The sequence below is a fragment of the Agelaius tricolor genome, unplaced genomic scaffold, assembly GCF_023055355.1.
Source record: "Agelaius tricolor isolate 1412-34295 unplaced genomic scaffold, bAgeTri1.0.p SCAF_2, whole genome shotgun sequence".
Lineage (NCBI taxonomy): Eukaryota > Metazoa > Chordata > Aves > Passeriformes > Icteridae > Agelaius > Agelaius tricolor.
Window position 1 is genome coordinate 26,323,897 of NW_027269262.1, and position 20,972 is coordinate 26,344,868.

Below are 20,972 nucleotides of genomic sequence, written 5' to 3' on the forward strand. Positions count from 1 at the left end.
AAAATCGAAAACTCAGATATACATCTCTCAGAATTGTTTGCAGACAAAAGGGCTGCACTGTGTCAGCTATTAAAAATCACCTGCATCACAAGGAAAATCAAAGGTGCATGGGTGGTTAGAGACAGAACAAAAATCAGTTCAGTGTGCTTTTAACAGGGATAGGGGAAAATCAGAACTTCATCTGGTTAAATGGATTTCATTTAGAAAAAAAAAATCTGATTCCAAAATTGTTATGTGTTCATGTGAAGTAAGGCTGTTAAAAAGTATCTTGCAAAGATGAAGTCTAATCAATATCAATTCAGCGAGTAGTTTCTGACACTACATCTGCTCCTACTTGATCACACCACTGCTACCACACTCTTAGAAGTCAGTTTCATAGAAAATGGGGTCCATTCTCCCCCATCATCTTCAGAAAGCACAGAGGCACAGTTAACACTGTTCTCTCGAGAAATCTGTCTGCTTTTACCAAAGCAGAGGGATTCATAAAATAAAATAGTCTTCCCTCAAGAGTCACAGTGATTTCAAATTCCATGTGCTGCAGATAAATGGCAATCGGTTTCTGACAGATGATACTCTTAAAAGTCTGAATAAGCAGAATAGATTTATTTCAGATTTGAACACAGAGTCATGAAACCAGATTAAAGCCCTAGAGCTTTCCATGTAATCAGATACTGAAAGTCAGTTCTCTTTCCATTAAAGCTGACCTTGCATAGTGACATTGTACTTTTATCTCAAAAATTAGAGATACTCCTTAAAAGATTATTTTCAAAATATATAACAGTATAGCTGCAGTGAATATGGATTGTTTCTATCTCTAAATATATTCTTCCCCTTTATATATCAAACTGCCTTTTGAACTTAGAATTTGATTTTGGATAAGGTGTCAGAATTCAAAGTTAATATTCTGATGTTGCAGAGACACTGTTTTCACTGAACAACTGTCATTGTTATAGCATGATAAAAAGCCAGGCTACATAATAAATCAACTTTCTTAGCTCATTAGTACTGGACTATTTTAAGTGCCCACAGCCATGTTTTGACATTTGGCTATAACACCTTCACTAAAAGGTTCAAAAGCTTCTTACATCAAGCTAAATACACTTAAAACATTCCCCCTAACAGGGAATATGCAAAATCTAAGAACGTGAAGAAAGAGGGTGTAGTAGCACAGGCAAGAATTCAACTCAGCCATGTTAAAAATGTCATCCAGAAGCTATCAAACGAGTCTGTGTTGATACTACTAATTTCCATCCTTTTGTTCTAACATGTTGACAGTAGAAATTTAGTCAGATTACAAAAGAAAACATAAAGGCAATACAGTTATGCCAGAGAACATAAGAGCTCATCCCATGATTTTACTGTTACCTTTCATTGATTAAATTAGAAGAGGATATTTCAGATCACTAAGCTCAATTTTGGACCACTAACTCAAATGGAAGAAAAATGCTGCCCAGTAGGCTCTTCCTCCCAGAGGAAGATCAAGACCAGAAGTGCCCAATGCCTGTTGGACAGTATAAATAACTACATAAAATTATTTTAAAAATAGTGAAATCTATCACATTTAACTGCTTTAGCAATAGAATGGTGCCATTTGCTAAGAAAATACACTTACAGAGGAGTGCACCACCCATAGGATAACAGACTTTTACTCCCTCATGGAAGACATGAGATAAACACAAGAAATGAGCTCAGCTCTGATACCTGGGAGAAACACCTCATCATGAGGTAGATACTGAGCCACTGGTTTCCGTCAGATATCTGAATTTCCCCAGGCACACCATTTCAAACAGATGCATCAGACCCGTGAGCTCAAGCCCGAGAAAGGGAATGCCTGGAACAACATCATCCCCATGAAGGGCTTGCAGCTGCTCCCCTCCAGGAGCCCTCTCTCAGCCTGTTCAAGGGTGAGAGTCACCCAGGGAGTCACCAGCCAGGCTGTGGCTGTGGCAGCCGGCTGCCTGCCCACAGCTGCCTGCTCAGCGAGGGGCTGGGTGAGCCAACACCTCTGCAGTGGTGGCAGTGGCACAGAAAGTGTCTGTGCCGCCGGTGGCATCACCTCACGGAGCTGGCACATGGCTGGGAGAGCTGCCAAATGTGAGCAAATCCATGATGTGAACATCGGCCTCCTGCAGACACTCCCAACAGAGCAGCGGGTTTAGGTACCCACCCCTGGCACCCACCCCAGCCCCTCAAGGAGAATCCCCTCTCCTAAGTTGGTGTATGATCCTTGTATGCCCAATTGTCTGTTCAGGTTATGCTGGATAAAAGTTTTGCACTTTCAGACTGGTTCCAAGAGCGAAGCGGGGAGAGAAAAACTGCGGAGTTTTCAGACACTGCACTCACTCCTCCACATTCCTGCTCCTGGACTGTGCTGTCTATGGATGGATAGACAGAGGAACAGAGCTCTCCTTTGCTTTTTTTTTAGTTAGTTTCAGCTAGCTGAGGCAAAGAAGTTCCCTGGACTGTGGTTTCTTTCTTTTCTTTGGACCTGTTTAAACCTGCTCTGGACTGAACACCCAGAAGAGCACCAGGAACTCACATCTGTGGCCCACCAGGCCGGGCCTGGGCCATGGCATTTCCAGTGCTGGAGGGACTGACAAGAGACTGAGTGAGCCAAGCTGCAGCCCACCAAGGGGGCTTTCAGAGTTTGTCATCTCTTTTGGAGCAGCAAGGGGTTTTATTGTCCAGTATTGTTCAATTTTTTTTGTTGTTTTGTTTTTGTGCTGGTGAATGCTTTGCCTGTGAAATAAACAGGTTTTTCCCACTTTTTCTCTAAGGATTTTTCCCAAAGCAGTTGGGGTAGGGGCCGATTGAATCTGCTTTTTAGAGGAACCCCTTCAGAGGTTCTCTCCCAAATTTGCCCTGAACCAGAACACCCCCAAATTGTGCTGCTCCCCTGAGCTGTGTTTTCACAATAGCTGCAGAACAGGGAGGAAGTTTCCACCAGATGCCCCCGAGTGCACACCCACCAGCAGAGAGAGAGAGGACATCCCATGCTGCCTCTTGCATTACCCAGCCAAAGGATGCAAAAAGAACAGTTGATTTGCCCTTCTTCCATGGAAGCAGGGAATGCATATATTTTAATATTAAAGACAAAAGCAAATTAAAAAGGATATTTGATTTTACAATTGATTTTGCAGTTACTCTCTCTATTTGATTTGTGGTGAGTTTCTTAAAGAGTCACTGCTGTACACTTATGCTAGTACTAAGCTACCCTGTTTTCAAGGAGGTAACACATAAGGGGTGACGGAAGTAAATGCCCTCTTTCTGAGGCAGATCTGCAAAGAAGCAAGAGAAGTTCATCATCCAGATGCTCAATTTACACCTCCCCTCCTAAAGCCTTAGACAAGAATTTAACAATAACAAGAGAGGAGCCTCTAATTACTCTGAATTAATGCTTTGTGAATTTACTCCCTTCTGTGCCATGGTAACAGCAGATACAAATCTTGAAAGAGAAGCTGGAGGAACATCTATCTGCAGTATAAAAAAAAAAAAATCCCAAAGCACTATTTCAGATGTCATCCACCCATACAGCTTCAGTCCCTGAGGGATGAGTATGGTGCATCTAATGGTCTATCTTGAGCAAGGAACCTAGCTTCCCAGTCCAGCTCCACTTGCTCTTCCAATGCAACTGCTCTGCCCCAACAACCATCTTCCTCCAGCACAGAAAGAAGGTCATTGGAAATTTGGTAATAACTTTACCATTCTTCCATAGGCCAGGAAAAACAAAAAGGCTTAAATTAATTTTTAATATTGTAGTACTTCTTGGTTTAGCCTTACTTAAAATTCTTAAGTTTTTCTACATCTCACCTTGTAAAACTTCCAATGAACAAAGGCCCCAAGGCAAACCCTATACAAACAAGACAGTGGGCTCCTTCCCTGCATTGAATTAGCTGAATCCTGTCTTGTCAGAGAAATTCAACAGATTGACACACTGAATCCTGAGATTATAAACAGGCTTAAAATACCATGCTTGTTAACTATGAGATATTACAATGTTTTTTATTCATATCATGTGGCTTTAGAGGAACATAAATAATTTTAAGTATGTCAAAAACTGATGATTTGCAAGCTGATACTAAAAAGTTGATACATAAAAAAATAAAAAAAAATTTAAAATTACAATAAAAATGAAACAAAATCCATCAGTTACCTATGATTTATTTTCTTTGAATATGCTACAGTTTAAATATCTTTTGGTCTGTTTCATTTCACTGTTTTCACTCAATCTTTATTACATTATGCACAGAGTCTTCCAGTTAAACTCAATCAGTTCAGTTCACGTGTCTCCTGCAACTCGCTGCAGACCTCTGAAACAATCTGTACTAAACACCAATCTACTGTCTTCTCTTTTCATAATTTTTTTTTCCAGAGTTCTGTCAGCCCAAAGGTTTAGAAACTAATCTAATGAGGGAAGTTAAACTTCTACACAGCTATTATGGGTGCCCTCCTAGTAGCCATGCTAACAAGATTCATCACCAAATATAAATGGAAGCATTCTCCAAGAGAAGACAAAGGTACTGTAATGAGCTAGGCAGGAAGCAGGGCCTCCGCTCTCCCTGTAAGATTAGTCAGTGTAAATCATTTTGGCACTAATGGTGGTTTTTTCCTAAGGCTGGACAATGACAACAACATTTATACAAAGCATCAGAATTCATGAATGTCTGGCAGCATTGTCTCCAGAAACAAACAATGTTTGTTTTTCATTCTACACTTTCAATTCAGTACCAGCTGGATTCTGCAAAAACATGGGTTAGTTCTGACACACCAGATAACCAACTCATCCCAGTCAGATCCCACAACTGAAGCATTTCAGAAGCAGCACCGACTGTTACTAAACACACTCCTCCTTAGCTACAAGAATGAATAACAACATCACCTCAACCTCCCATGTTTATCCTGAGGCAAATACAGAAGAAAATATATTAAAAGTAAGTAATAACAACAGTGGTGGAGAAAAAAAGTGCTACACAGTATTATTTCTCTGGGCTGAATCTTAGGCATTGTAATACTTCACCTACATCCATGCTCATTCGAACATCTGCCTGTATTTACACAGGCTTATGGTTTTTGGGCACAGGACTGTTCCAGTGTGCTTGAAGGGAAGTTTCCACCATGCTGACATTTAGTGTCACTCTAAAAATTAATGTATTAATGACTAGCCAGCAAGGTAGAGGGCAGCATCCACCTCAAGAGTCGACTGCAGTATGATGCAAATTTTGGCAGATGCCCTGGATCCCTCCAGTTTCAGTGGGAGCCATTGGTCTTTACATAGAGGCAGGAAATCTAATGCTCACCCAATCCACAACCAAAGCATATTCATTGTCTCACTACTGGCAAGACTTCCTACCAACACCAACCAAGAGAGACCAAAGGCTTTTAAGAAAGGACAGCTATTGGCTAAAACAACCTTGTCACCATTTCCCTTCTGCTGCTGGAGCCACCTGGCTGTGGAGCCAGAGGTACCATAAGGTTCAGTTCAGCTCTGTCTGCAAACTGCAGTGATAAAAAGCACCAAGTCCAGCAAGAGCTGAGAGCACCTTGGGAAAGGAAGACTTTGTGTGAATGCACTAATAAAAGGAAGATAAATCTTTCATCACAGACCCATGGCAAAACACATTTGTATGGAAACTGACAATCATCCCATGAGTACATACACACAGAAAGTGCTAGCATTGCATGTCTAATACTTCTACTAAAAGGCAAGGTGACAGAATGTACCTTATTTATGCCTGGCTTTAAAATTCTGAATAAGAAGTGGCTAGGCAATCTCAAAAAATACATGTCAAGTACCAATAAAAAGCATTGCCCATAAACTTCACATCTGGGACTGAAGTTGGCAGTATTTGCTGCCTGCTAGAAAAACAAACAGAAAAAATGAGCTCCAAAATATGCATCAACAAAGAAAACACCAGAAGTATGGAGCAAGAAGAGAAACAGCAGTGGCATGGTGACCAGGTTAAAACCCCTGAAGTCCAAGAGTCAACAGATGCTGTTGGGCTTAGACTTTTCTGTAGCATAGGGCATTTTGCCATCACAATTCATATAGCAAAGCTCTTCCACAGTAGCACAGGGAAATCTACATGATAGCTTTGCCCTGCTACTGAGACACATTCAAGGTTAAATTTGGTGGCATCACACAGCAGCAGCACAGAGCAGCCGAGGGGAACAGGGGCTGCACTGCCAGGGTCCTTGAGGGAGAGAGGAGAACCAGAAGCACCATTTGGGAAGGGACAAAGAAGAACAAATGCAGGAGCCTATCACCTCTATGGAAGGCCTCCAAATGGCATCCCTGTGTGAATGGAAGGACTGGAAGTAAAATCACTACTGTGGGGCCCCAGCTCTGCCTCTCACTACTGGACAGAGTACAAGTACTGTAGGCTACACACTGCAGAAAACTTATCATTGTAAAATTTTAAGCATTTGTGACTGCTGAATCTTTTGCAAAGTGAGAAGGAAAAAGTTTTGAAAATAACAATACCTGACATTGCCTCGTAAGCATGCTCTCGCTTCCTCTTGGTGTTTTTGAAGATGGTAAATAATTGTTTTGCTTGTTTCTTCACCTCCTACCTTTTCCTCTCCAAAAAAGCCACATAGTTTAGACACATTTTTCTTCTTCAAGCCTAGAGGCTTTACTACAGCTTCTGGAAGGACTGTTCCAGAAATACTTAAGACTTGCTGGTTATTAAATTCCAAATCCTGGCTGGCTGTAGCTTTTAATAGGTTTATGAAGCATATCTGTTCCTTTACATTAGTGGATACTAGTATTGTTCAGCAAGACAGCTTGTTCTTTTCTATTATATTTGATTTATGGGGTATCCTATGGGGAATATAGGAAAGACATCATAGCTCACACTCTTTGGATTTAGTACCTTAACAAAACTTGCCCAATTAGCAGAATCATTGAAAAGTGATAAACTAAATAATGGCTTAGCTATAAAATACTTATTTGTTAAAGTAAGAAAGTTTATTAGCATGCCTACACAAAAGCAGTTATTAAACTATTTATAGGGAAAAATACTATTCCATCTGCACTCAATTTTGCACATTAGTTTCACATTAAACCTTCCTATTCTAAAGACTCCTCACTTTACAGAACTATCTTCTGCTCCCCAATCTTTACAAGACATTCTTTTGAAAGAAGAAGCTGAAGAGTTATAAAGCATCTGCTTGTGTAAAAACAGTGATTCAGCAGGAAACACGTACTTGAAATACCCTTCACAAGAAAGGGCTTATTCACACGGGGACAGTTGGCAGGGCTATCTCAGTCTCCACTTGAATGCTCTTTTTCCAGTTTGTGTTAAAGGGATTCAGATGCCTGGGAAGAAGCTAATCACCATTTTTATAGGCTCTGGAAAGCAGTATTGGTTCAGAACTGCAGGTGCTTGTACCAAAAGCTCTCCCAGAGAAAAGCAAAGGACCACAAGTTAATGTTCAACAGAAACTGGCAAATCTGCTGCGCTCACTGAGCAACGTGGTCAGGTGTGAACTGCAAGTGCACACATAAAACAACGTAACAACTACGGCTGCTCAAAGTTCAGCTGCAGTGTTTAACACACAATACACTAAAGAGAAAAAGGCAGAGAACACCTAAACAGGAATTATTTTAGCCAGTTCTAAGCCTTTCCCAATTTCTGCTCATGCCAATCACAGAGAGCTTCAGGTCTCCTAATAAGCATGTGCTTAAGTCAGCAAGTAATGTTGCCTCTAACTGGAAGCAAAAAATTGCTATAGTCTGTTCCAAACATCTTTATCATCAACATAATCAAGGCATACCACCAAACATTAATTTCATTAATTTGCAGTGGTTCTGCAAGTTGCTTCTGGATACAGGTTTACTCTTTTAAGCTTTAAACCAGTGTGAGTGCCAGCCAGGCTTTAATAGAAAGTAATGCATAACAAAGTTCAGTTTAAGAATAACAAAAACCAAAGCAAATAGTGGCCACAGAACGTAAAAATCCATTTCATGTTAATAATCTAATCTTCCTATTTACTGTGTGACTAATATGACTGTATTGGGAGCTAGTTCAGACCATGTCAGAACTCCCTGAGCTGAAGTTCTTCATGTTGTATTTTTCTATGTTCTATTCATTAATCTGGAATTCCAGAATATATGCGAGCTCTAAAAATACTTGTACATTCAAGTTCTCGGACAAGAATATTTATTTCATATACTATGAAAAGAGTGTAGATGCTCCTACTTGGGCAGAGCAAACACTCAAGACATGACACAATATCACACTTAGGGCCACTTCCATTTCCAAGAGGGTACCAAAGCAGCAGGGACCTTGCTTCCCCCACCAACACTGCAAAAAGGCAGAACTCCTACAGCCCAGCTCAGCATTAAAGGCCACCATTGAGCATACAGGTTTCAGTTCTTAATCCAGACCACTGACATGACAGCATCAAGACTGATACTGTACCATGTACTTACTGCAGCAAAAAAAGTAGAAAGATATTTAGAAACAGTGGATTTGTTTGCTGTCAGTCAGCTGATATAAAAAAAAAATCCCAAACAAATTGTGGATGTGTAAGAAATCTTTACTTCAAAAAGTACTAGGGAAAAATATTAAGTGGATCTTGCTTGACCAACAGGCATTGAACTGCCTCTACCCCATATGCAAATCAATTTTTTTAAAGACAGCTGTTTCCTAAATTATGTTGAACATTTGTCTCAAAGTGGCTGAGCCACATGTCAGGTGACACTGTCAGGATCCTTTTTCAGTACAACAATACTGAGAGAGGAAAAGAAGGATCTGAAAAGGAAGTGGGAAAATGTCAGGCTGCAAAGCTGGCGTTCTGCCATCCAAACAGAGTATTACCTATTTCTTCTATAAATGTTCAGACTTCAAAAGCAGACCTGCAAACACATGCACTGTAACACATGAACCCAGACCACACAGGATGTGCTCCCCCCCACCCAGAAATCCCTTAGCTAAGGGGGATATTCACAAATAGCTTCAGAAGACACATGTATAGATCTGTTCCACAATTTGGACATCTTGACATAGGTGAAAATAATATAACAAACATTATTAATTCTAAAACACATGAAAAATTGATCTTCTAAAATGTGTTCTGTGCAAGTAAACATGCCACTACACACTGCCTCTGCTACTGTAAGTTTTAGACGGGATTACATTGCAACCTGTTGCCTTCTCTTTTTGATTGAAAACAAAGCTTTAGAAAACACAGAACACCTGGAGCATGGAAAGGGGAACAAGTTAAAATACAATCCTCATTACACTCTGGGACTTGTTTGTGCAACTTTAATTGTCTTGATAATCTACAAGTCATGAAATTTGAGTCTTGCTGCCCTTGACAAATTAAAAAAAGCTGAATTTTTAAAGGAAAAGTTAAGCATGTCATGTTTGGCAAATATTTTAAGTAATATGCTTATAATCTTTTTTTGTGTCAATAGTCTTGTTCTGTCTGCATTACTATTGTTGCTCTGATGAAACAACATTTGAAGACGACCTTCAAGGACTTGGTTTCAAATTAAACCATCGGGAAGCCTGAGGGTAAGAGGGTTCACTGCTTAAAAGAATACTATTATCAATTATTTCAAACCTAAAACAATAAAGCTGAGCTGTACAGTCTCTGTAATAATAGTAACTGTTGTCTTTTAGGTCTCTGAACAGACAGAAATCAGTGAAGACAGAGTTTTAAGATTTGTTTTAGCTTTTTATGAATGGTCCTGTTGAATTACAGAAGCTAAACTATTACACCTGCATTACAACATCTAGTTCAGGGCTATCTTTTCACAAATGAGCTGACTTCTGCCATGGAAAGCAAATAAACTGTTGGGTTTTTTTCCTTCTCCTACTGCAAACATTGAGGCAGAGCCTGTCTTATGGCAAAGATTTTTTTTAAATGCAACCTTAACATTACAAATGTTGAATTTAATGTCAGCATGTTCCTTCTCCCCGCTCAAAAAATGTGAGAATGGAGAATATCCCTATCCCCCAGGATAGTAATCTATCTTGGGCTACAAGGTTTGAGACGCATACAAGTCCTTCATCACTTTCACTCACAGCTCAAAGGACAGTTGTAACAAAAACCGATTTCTTCAGCTCTCCTTCTCCAACCATCCAGAACATTTTCTTTTCCACCCAGTGAGGAGAAGCAGCCATGGAGGCAAAACAATGCCTGCACTTGCCTGAAAAGCCTGGATTTCCAGGCACTATTCCTTACCTTGGTGGTTCAGGGAGATGCGGTTAGATGGTTCTTGGAAACCCGGTTCCACCAGATCCCGCCGACCATGAGCTGAAGTCTGATCTACATTGTCCTAAAAACAGAAGAGCACAATATCTCATCAAAAACAGGCATTCTGTACTCCCTGCAAGCTACATTACATGGAGTCAAACCACCAATACAAAACAAAAATCCCTGCCATGGCTCTGAAAGGAGAAACCAATGTCAGAGAAGGTGGGGGAACAGATCACAGGGGGACACTAGGCTGTCACTTTAATACGTGTGGCATGGATCCAGAATCAATGACTGTGCTGTTGGCTCATCTGTACACCAGTTTGCATTTCAAACGGAGAAACAGTGATGTAAATGCACTTCCCAGTTTACCAAAAGTTTCTTCTTGCACCAAATTATGCAAAGGCTTGGAGCTTTGTTTTCTTTAATTCCAAGTCTGTGGCTTAGGGCTTTGTAACTAATTAACTGGACTGAAACAGATTCAGTAGTGAACTACTAAACCTCAAGAGAAATCAGAAGTTCAGTTTAGATAAACATCCATGGCTCTGGATGCCAACCTGTTGTTTTTTCATACTGGAATTCTCACAAGATCAAGTTTCATGAAGTTTTAACACAAACTGAACTTGGCTAAGTCTAAAATACCACAGTTTCTTACAGATCTTGCCAAAGAAGACAACTAGGAAACATCAGGAAAATTTAAATATGAACAAGAAAATAGGAAAAGCAAGGTAAATCACATTTTAGAAGAATGAGATTTAAAGAAGGTGTGTGGTTTTACAAAACTGGCATACCTTTGCATACACCACTTAAGGGTGGGTATGGAAAAGTGAGCAAAGTTGTCTGCACTGATGTATCATCAAGCATAAGCTGCTGCTGTGATATACGTGACTATACACATGATCCCACTGTGCCCCAAGTGTGGGCTAAATACACAATGGCATGACCTGCTTTTATGTCAAAACAGAGGAACCACCTTCATGGCAAATGACATTGTAATTAAGGCAGAGCAGAAACAAGCACACAGTGAGCAGTGATTCAACTGTGCACAACCAGGAGCCCTCAGTCCAGCACTGACAAAGTACCAGCTAAAGCTCAAAATCATAATGGATGTAGTGTTTGGGGACTAGAACTCTATATAGTTATACAGTATATGAAATAAATTATCTCTTCATCAGAGGGACTGTCTCAGCAAATGCTTGAACTTTGATTCAAGTACTCAAACACTGCTCTCAAGTGTCATCACCATCAGGGATCAGTTCAGGAGCTCACAGGCATTTATAAGACAGAAACTGACAACAGTAGTATGACTAAGGAAGGTTTTTATGAGTAAACACTGTATGATAAGATACAAATGGCATCCATCTATCTATGCCAGATACAACTGGGACCACTCAAACGTCTGCCTCCATAATGGCTATCTCCCCTTATAGCACTTTTCATTCTTCACACTGATTTTCACAACACTGGCTGTTGTTTCATGTGCCACATCTCACTTACCTCGTGAGTTTTTGTTATTGCTTCTCAGGAATCAAAAAAAACCCACCCAAACCACATCAGACCTTCTATCAGCACAACTGTCTTTGTTCTTACTTCCTTGAAACACAGTGGTATTTGTTAGCTCTTTCACTGGAGCTAACTGAACACTTACTGAGAACAAGCAACTCACAAGCTCCTGTTTTCATCAAATCCCTTGCAACCACGGGGTATCACATTGTAACATTAATAGTACTTTTGGAGCACTAGTCATTCTCACTGGATTTATCTCATTTTCTTTGGAATGCCACACAGCCATCACTGACTTGACCCACATCATGTCCATTTTAAATCTGAGGCAGGAAATTTGGGACTTGCAGCATAAGAAGGCAACTGCAGAAATGACATACAAAATTATGAACCTGCTCCTCAGAAAGTTCAGTTGTAATTTTTCCAAGGTGCCAAGGGCAACAGTGGAGAGGAGATGCTTATCTAGAAAAGTTTCAGTCAAAACTTAATGCTGAAGTTGACTGCTCTCAGTACAAAGGCTAAGAGGTAAGCATCCCAGGCATGGATAACTCAGCAGAACATCCCTCCCCAACCCAGAGCTTTTCTCTGTGCATTTCCCTCCATGAAATACAACATGACAAATTTTTATAGGGTAGCTAAAACCTCACAGATGCAGTTCAGCAGCATTAGTTACACTTCCCAGGAAGAAGGCACAATGTCAGATGCAGTGACAGATTGCCTCTTGACTTGGAAGAGCACCAGGGCACCCCAAAAGAAATAAAAGTTGGAACAAGAAAACCAGCTGTAAGCTATTTGTCACATACCTAAATGTGTTTTCAGTTGCCCCAACGTATAAAAGTCCCTTCTGGAAGGCAAGATTCACGAAATACTAGGTAGTAATAAAGGTGAAATGGGGCCGAGAGGCATGATTTTACATTTGGGTTTCCCACAGCAGTAACACAGGGCACACAGACCTGTTGTGATCCACACATTCCTACACTTAACTGAGACCTTATTTCAAGGTTTCACCTGGCTCCAGGGACATAACTCTTCAATTAAACCATAATTTTCTTTTTTTTTTAACTAGCAATTGCCAAAAATTTATAGGAAGAGGATACACCCTCTCTGGAATCACCTTACATCTTGTACCAGAAGATGCTGAGAACCACAGGCCTTACTCACAAAGTAAAGCCAAAGCCATGAAAAGGTAGATCAAAGTTTTCAGAAGCAGAGGTTGCAGAGACTAATGACTGCTGGTGCTGCCCTTGTAAAGCTAATGCCCCTGTCTGTTTCGCCCGGTGCAAATGCCTGCCCACAAGATCCAGAGAGTTCTCTGGCAGCTTGAGCAGAACAGGGAGGGCAAAGGTTTCCTGCGGACACTGCGGGCCAGCAGAACCCAGGTGCTAAAGCAGAGCGACAGGCCGTGCATAAACAAAGCCACACCTGTTGGAGCAATGCGGGCAGCAGGGGGGAAAGGTAAGGGCGGTGAGGTTTAAAGAGCCAGGGGTAGTTTCACATGACCCTCCGGAATCTGTTTGTGTCCGTTGTGCACAGACAAACGCTGGCACCCGGCCAGCTGCAGTGGAGAGCACATGCTGGAACAAGGGTAAAAGAAGAAAGGGGAGGGGGGCAGGAAATAAAGTTATATAATTACTCTGTGCCAGCAGCCTTGTTGTCGGGCCCCAGCTCAGGGCTGAGGCCGTGGCCCCCAGCAAGGTGGGCACCTGCTTTGGTCCGTCACCATCCCCCTGCTGCAGCTGAAAGCGGCCTCCAAACAAGTCATTTGTCTGCTTCATGGTTTAATCCCCAGCTCTCCCTCCTCTTCCAATAAATGCTCTCAATATGAAATTAAAGCATGTTACTTAACTTACTGTAGCAGCCAGCTATTGTAGTATTTTTAGAAGCTAGCTGGGCATTAGCCCTCACTGACTTTTTGCATGTGCTGTTTTCTCTGTCAGTCGGCCTCTGCAACCAAGGACAATTTTAATCTAGTCACTAGCAAGAGTGCTAGAAGGACCTGAAGCAGGGTCCTTTAAAACATTAGCATTTGATAAAGCCAAACACACCATCATTACAGGTCAGATTACAGTGTCCTCTTGCAAACCTATGTTGCATGACACAAAATGTGACGTGCTTGCATCGCCTTCAGAGCCAAAGTCCACTCATAGACACTGTTATCTCTACGTATCAGTAACCAGGACAATCTAGATTTATTTTTCAATCTATAACCAAGCCTTTCAAGTTGCACTCCTTAACTATGACATACAATGTTTGCTGCTGTTTGTGCTAGCACGATAAGCATTTCAGTTATCTAAGAAAACATTAAATCTCATCTTTTAATCAGAGAATCAGCCAGACATATACTACAGCAGCTCTGCTGTCTGCACACGTGCTCTTTAATCACCTCTTTAGCTCCGAGTGCCACTGTTCCCACCTGCAGTTTAGCTCAGGAGAGTATTTATCAGTATGAGACAGCATTATTAGACAGACCAGTGTGTTGCTACCACTCTACTGCTGCTTCTCTCGTCCTAGTTTTTTCAGCAAAGGTTATCCAGTCAGTCATTCAAGGTAATCTTACACGTAAATAGTTCTTAGAGAAGAGAGGAGGCAGATTTGAATGTACAAATAATGAAGTATCATTTATACTTCCCTTCTCCCTCATTCTTCGTGAAGAAAGGGGTCTAGCATAAGAGGAGACAGAGCAGCTTTCTGGAGAAGTCTGGAAATCCCCTGAAGGGTTCAGCTTCTTCTAATTTCAGCAGTCTCTGCAAGTTTACAAGATGAAGAAAGGCTACAAGTGGCAGCACAGCTTCTCGGAAGCTCCTGGGAGCATGGCCAGACTGAGGATGTCCAGACCACCAAGACGACAGTCCCTGGTTTTGGATTTATTGTAGCTGCCTGCAAACCCACACTGCCATGCCCCTGAACAAAAGGTTCAATTGAGCAAGAGTCACGCGTACTCATGCCAGCAGTCCCACAGCAACAGATCAAGATCATGACATACTTCTGATGTTTGTACACCGTCCAGCACAACAGAAAGTAAAGTCAGACGTGCTGACGGGTCTCACTGCAATTTAGGAGACTATCAAGGCAGATATGCCTCAGTTTGCAGAGAGGGCACTCCTGCCAAACAGGAGCTCCCTGCCAACCTGGTGGTGCTCCTTCATCACACCAAGGTAAGGGTCTTAAAATTAGCTGAGCGTAAAGAGAAAATTAGCAAAGTCATTATTTGAACCACCAAGCTTTACTCTGTTCAGGCAACTTGTGTAAAGCAAAATTAAGTACCTTATGTTAGCAGAGACTGAGGAAGCTATTGCAGAGTGCTCAAGTGTAAGTGGTTCCCAGACAAAAAAGTAACTACAAAAATTCACTGAAGCGGTGAACACCAAGGGCTGTAAAAAAGTGGACACAGCTCCAGGCTTCAGGAGCAGAAAGGGGATACTTTGAGAAATTACACCCTCTCTTTGTATCTACAACTTGTTGCTCTTAGAAGAAAGACACAGATAGACAAACATTTCTTTATCTGACTCAGTACTGTCATTCTTAACATGCCCCTGGAGTTTCCTTAGGCAATGAACAGATTAGACAGCATTTCTTCTGAGGATGCTTCATAAGAGTCTTGCTTTCCAAACAAAAGACTGTTTGCATTTATGTAAAGTAACTTCCTGTACCGCTTTTTAAGCTATGCTGATTCTTTAGACCATGAATTTGCAGCTTTGGTTCACTTCAAGCATCAAATGTACAAAGAGGATAATAGACTCAATTATGCTAAGTGCCGAGTAGCCAGCTATTCATCTAGTAAACTTTCCTATAGCTTACTGGTATCCACAGCCTTCCAGAGTTCCTGCACACTCAATTTTACTCTTAGCCCTGTGAAGGCAAACACACAGGATATTACAAGAATAAATCCAACTGAAATATCCAGACCAATGTTCAAATTCTAATCCAAACTCCAAAAGTTTATTAGTAATTCATATGACGTTCCTTTCTTAAAAACACAGTAGCACAGTCCCCTACCAGCCAGCTGTTTGGTACAATGTGTTTTCAGCAAGCTGACACCCCAGAGTTTGAGGAAATGTGTTCCAATTAAGAGTCCTGAGGGAAGTGCAAGGTTCTTGGGTTTGTCCAAAGTCAGTGCTTTGCAAACAATTTCAAGTTTACTCAAACAGCATGTGTATATTTTACTGTCTTCTGCCAGTGTGTTTAACATGTCATACAAATAAAAAAAACACAGGCTTTGCACACTAGGCAAAAAACTTTAAAGTGCGTTCTCAGACAACCCACATATTACATAATTAAAGACCTGTAACCTGGTTTCCTGCCTCTTAACTATAGTCATTTGACTAGGTAAGAGCCAAGTGAAAGGCTCAGTAAGTCAACAGAGTAACTGTGAACCTAGAATTTTAGCATTCCCATTGCTAAGAGAGCTTGTACAAACAAGGGCTTAAAATAAAGCCACTTAGCTTTGTCAAAAGTTGGGCTTTCTCTCCTGAAGTAGCAAAGCCACTAACTGCAGGAATCCTGATTTTACAGTACTGGCTGTCAAGACTGGGAGCAATAACCCTGGAGACCAAGAACAAACAAGTCAGTTCAGGATTAAAGGAGCAGCAAAGGCAGCAGCACATTCCTCTCAACACACCACAGCACCTCCAATCCTCTGTGCCACAAATCACTGAAAACACACGATAACCTGGCAGGGCACACAGACCTGTTGTGATCCACACATTCCTACAGCCCCCAGCAGAATTACCAGCCCACCACACAACACATAGACAGCTACAACAGAGCAGGAATTAGCGAAGGGAGAAGGAAAATGAGGCTGACAGAAAAGACAGACCTGCGTCCGTGGTCCATGTCTCTGCAGTGGCAGAGAATTTGTTAAATGAATCACAGGAATTATATTACGTCCCATGATACAGGGGAAGGCAGAAAGGCTTGTCAGTCTGACCTTGGAGGAACTTATCTCCTGACCCCCCCCCCCCCCCCCGGGCTTTAGTAACTCACTGATCAGAAAACCTTCAAGTCTAAAAAAACCTGTGGTTTGGACCCTGTTGTCAACACTGAAACCCCATAGTGTGCATGCCTTGAGCCACTGAAGTGTTTCTTCCTAAAAGCTATAGCCCAACACAGTTATAGAAACCACTGCTATAGCTGAGCCAGAAACTTATTTTTCTGAAGGTGCTTCAGATTTATTTTTAGGAGTCTAGTTTGTGACTTATCACTACCTGCACTGCAATTGCTATCAGGGCAAGCCAAAAAGCAACACCACCCAGCTTCTTTCTGTCACCCCCTGCCCCAACTCCCAGTGTCTCTTTGGCATCCAGGAAATTAATTAAATAATTAATTAATTAATTAATTAATGTAGTCTACCAAGAGCTGGACCACAGCTAGCAACCTCCAACAGTATCTGGTAGCAGCTGTTTACTCCTGAAAGGCTTTTCTCCAGCAATGCAGGAGTGAGCATAGTGAGTGTTAGCTGACAGCTCCAGCAATGCACTTTTACAGCATGCATACAGGCTAACACTAGAGATTCAGCTTCTCTAGGCTGATCTTTGCAAAACTGGCATTAACAGGGCTTTCAACACTCCTGAACCCAACATTTGGCAAGAGCTCTCTCACTAGATGCAGTCCTCTCTTAGTAGGAACCAACACTTCTGCAAAAATTGACCTGTCTCCCCATATTCTGCACAGAGAAAATGGATAGTATACTCCATAGTGTGCACTTCTTGGACCAGAATGACATTTATTATGGTAGAAGAAAATTCAATGCATCATGGTTGCTGTCTTTTAATCAGCTAGCAATGAGGGAATCCAACTGACAGGCTTAGAAATGCTAAAAGCTTTGTTCTATTTTTAATGAGACTAAAACCACTGTGGCTGTTAGAGACAGTTTACATAGTTTACAGCTAAAATACAGTCTTGAAATACAGAAAAGAAACAATTGCACAAAATTCTCAATGAAAGCAATCATTCCTTAAAGGTGTCTTCACTTATGAAGTACTTAGAAAAATGAAGTATTAACTGACTGATAAAGTATCCTTTAACTTCTTTTTTTTTTTAAACAAACTAGGCCTTTTTTCATTTCTAACAAAACACCACTGAATAAATGAAGTTTGTATTAGGAAATTCTTCGCAGTAGGAAAGTCGCATGCTTACATGGAAATTTTGTTTCTTTTGCTGGTGCCTACAGAACCTGATAATGTATCTCTAGCTTGTACTTAATTGTAAATTAGCCTTACCTCCAAAGCAAGTCACTCTCACTGGAAAGGGACTGCCACTGAAAAAGATACATGTTCAAAGCTACATCCTTTGCTGCATGTTCAAAGCTACATCCTTTGGTCAATACTGACTCAAACACTGAAGTCCCTGAAAAATCTGGTATTTGTGAGAATATTCTTATCAATAGAAATTCAATTTAAAAACTGAGTTTTCTTACCATGAGAAAGTATAACCTAAAGCAGTATGTCATATTCCTCTTTTTTTTTTTAAGAGGCTTTTCAGTTAGATCTTGTATCAAAGAACTGACACATTACAGACTACAGTACTTAAATTGAGCCAAAAGCACAAGTTCATACGTGTTAACTGCTATACTGGATGGTGCTCACACAATCTAAGGAGTAATGTAACCCACAATAATGTGTTGCTGCTCATAAAACCTTTAGCCTCTTCAAGAATCCTTACAGGGTCACTTTCCATATTTTGTCCAAGCTTCTTAAGTGCACTGTCAGACTATATTCCTTCTTCATCAGAAGGACAAAAAAAATATAATGGGAATGAATATTTGTACTCTGGTGCAATGGAAAATTTCAGCATCACACACTTGCTAACACACCTGTCCAATCTGAAAAAACATCTTCAAAATTATTTCCTTTAAGTCCTTTAAGTTTGTATTAAAAAAAAAACCCAAAAAACCCCCCAAAAAAACCCCAAAAAAACCAACCAACCAACCAACCAACCAACCAACCAAAAAAAAACAACAAAAAACCCCACACAAACAAAAAACAAACAAAAAAAAATCTCATCTATTATTTTGGGGGAAGCTGTGACACAGAAAGAAAGTACGGGATATTTGATCCTTTCCAACACACTGGCCTCCCCATGCTCAGACCTGTGAAATACAAGGTAGCTCATCTGTTCTACTTGGCATCAAATCTACTACAGCTTTGGTTATAGCAGCACTGCTGGCCAGCTGCTTCCAAGAACACTGGCTTTGGGAGTCAGGTTTTGACAGCATCCTTCTACCACACGGGCAAGAGACGTTCCGCAAAATGCCTTGGACAGTCTGTCCTAGCACAGGCTAATGATGCCCTGAATTAACCTTGGAAAGCTCAGTGCTTGAAAGAATGAGCTGGTGGACTCTGGATCTGGCACTGCAGCAACACATTTGTGTTCTCAGACCAGGGGAGGGAGCAGAGAAGGGAAGACACCACCTGGGTTGAAAGAACCACTGTTTCTATACAAGCGCATTCTCTTCAGGAATTTATATTCAAATCTCTATGCTTTGGGAAGTGGCAACCACAGCAAGACAACCTAAACTACATTAAAGAGTATGCAAACTTATAGCTAGGAAGCCCTAGACATCAAGACAGATGAAACTCAACAAAGGAATGCAAGTAGTATGAAACACAAGGGCATTTATACCATCTGAATGTGGGTCTGCTTTCTAACTTAGCAATAGTGCTATCCTCCTTTTGTCTTTGTGATGGTTCAGGTTCAAACTGAGAATCTGAATGGGCCAACAAGTAAACATGGTTCTCCAGCCCTTGACAGAAGTGATAAAATTATAAACCTCCTGTGGGGAAGAAGCCACTGTGCCCACATGTACCATTAAAATTTACTGGATGTCAGTGAACAAACTCTCACCTTCTAATGAAATTGCTCTTCAGGTCTTCAAACTGATAATCTGACCAATTTCAAGTGTCATGTTGAACAAATTCATACAAGACTACTTTGCTATCCTTCCTTGCTTCAACTATTAGCAACATGGACCTCATCACTCTACTTTCTAGTCAATTTTTCAATTGCTGAAATTTAGGGTGTGCTTGGTACCCCTCCCCTCCTTCCCAACAGTGATCCTTGGTGCTTGATACATAATTAACAGGTCTAGAAGTGCCTGTCCCATCAGATCAAACCTATGATCCTAATTACTTGGACCACACACCTTTCTGCTCAGAAAAAGATCCATTCTCCTGTTACATGGAGCCATCTGCCCCAGAACTCACTGCTCACTTCAGACAAGGGCATTTGTAGTTCCGGTGACTTGCTCTCAATTCAATACAGAATTAACTCTTTACACATCTCTAAAACAGCAAGGCTTACCAAAAACAAACAAAAGATATTTCAGAATCTCAGATATGGGGCAAATGTTTATACACTTCAGTTGACTCCTCTATACCCTACTTAAACCCCACATAAATCACAGTCTACCAGTCTAAGGCACAGTAATTATTCATGATTATTAACCTAGCATCAGATCTTGTACTGGAACAGACTGCTGTGTTCTCCCCATGCCAAATATCAGGGATACAGTCAGAGCAAATCAGTAATGTAGTTTATGCAAAAAAACCACTGGAGTCTAAGAAGCAGTCTGCAAGATATGGGTACTTAAAATAGTTGTTTTGTACTGCATATTTAGCAGTAATGGGTTACTTTGCAAGCCTTCAGAATAGGGAAAAAAACAAACCAAAAAACCCTCATCATTACCAACAGAACAACATGCCTGAATGTCTGAATTTCTTTCCTTAATCATGTATGAATCTCATTTAACCTGTGCAGCTCTAAGAAAGTCACACACATAACTGCACTTTTCACTGTGATGTTCAAAACAGTATTCCTGAAAAAAAAAAAAATCCTCACAGCGATGCTGTATCAGACTTCACTAAGTTGCCACCCCCAAGTGTTAGCACACAATGGCTGGACAAAATTTCTAATAGAAATTATGCTGCAGCCTGCATTACATAAATACCAACATAGAAATTGTCAATTCATAACAGCTGGAATGAAAACAAAAATTAAGATAAGACTAACAACAGGAACCATCCTGACTACTCCAGTGCATCACTGTCTTACTTCAATTTCTCAAAATGAAAGAAACTTACAGGGCTTAATACAGGGCCCAGTTCTCTTCAGTATCTTTATTACTGATGATCTGGATGAGTGTATCAAGTGTACCCTCAGTAAGTTTATGGGCAACACTAAGCTGGGTGGGAGAGCTGATCTGCTGAAGGGCAGGAAGGGTCTCCAGAGGGATCTGGATCAAAGGGACAATTATATGAGGTTAAACA

The 20,972-nt window shown here is 40.9% G+C and overlaps 1 protein-coding gene across 2 annotated transcripts in view; it reads right to left on the reverse strand.

The window, feature by feature from the left end:
• GRB10 (growth factor receptor bound protein 10) overlaps positions 1–20,972 on the reverse strand; it is a 145,474-nt gene that overhangs the window by 73,794 nt on the left and 50,708 nt on the right. For both annotated transcript variants that reach the window (XM_071454847.1, XM_071454839.1), the window contains one exon: positions 10,195–10,288. In XM_071454847.1, the coding sequence (XP_071310948.1) occupies positions 10,195–10,288 (94 nt within the window). The remainder of the gene's footprint in view (positions 1–10,194; positions 10,289–20,972) is intronic.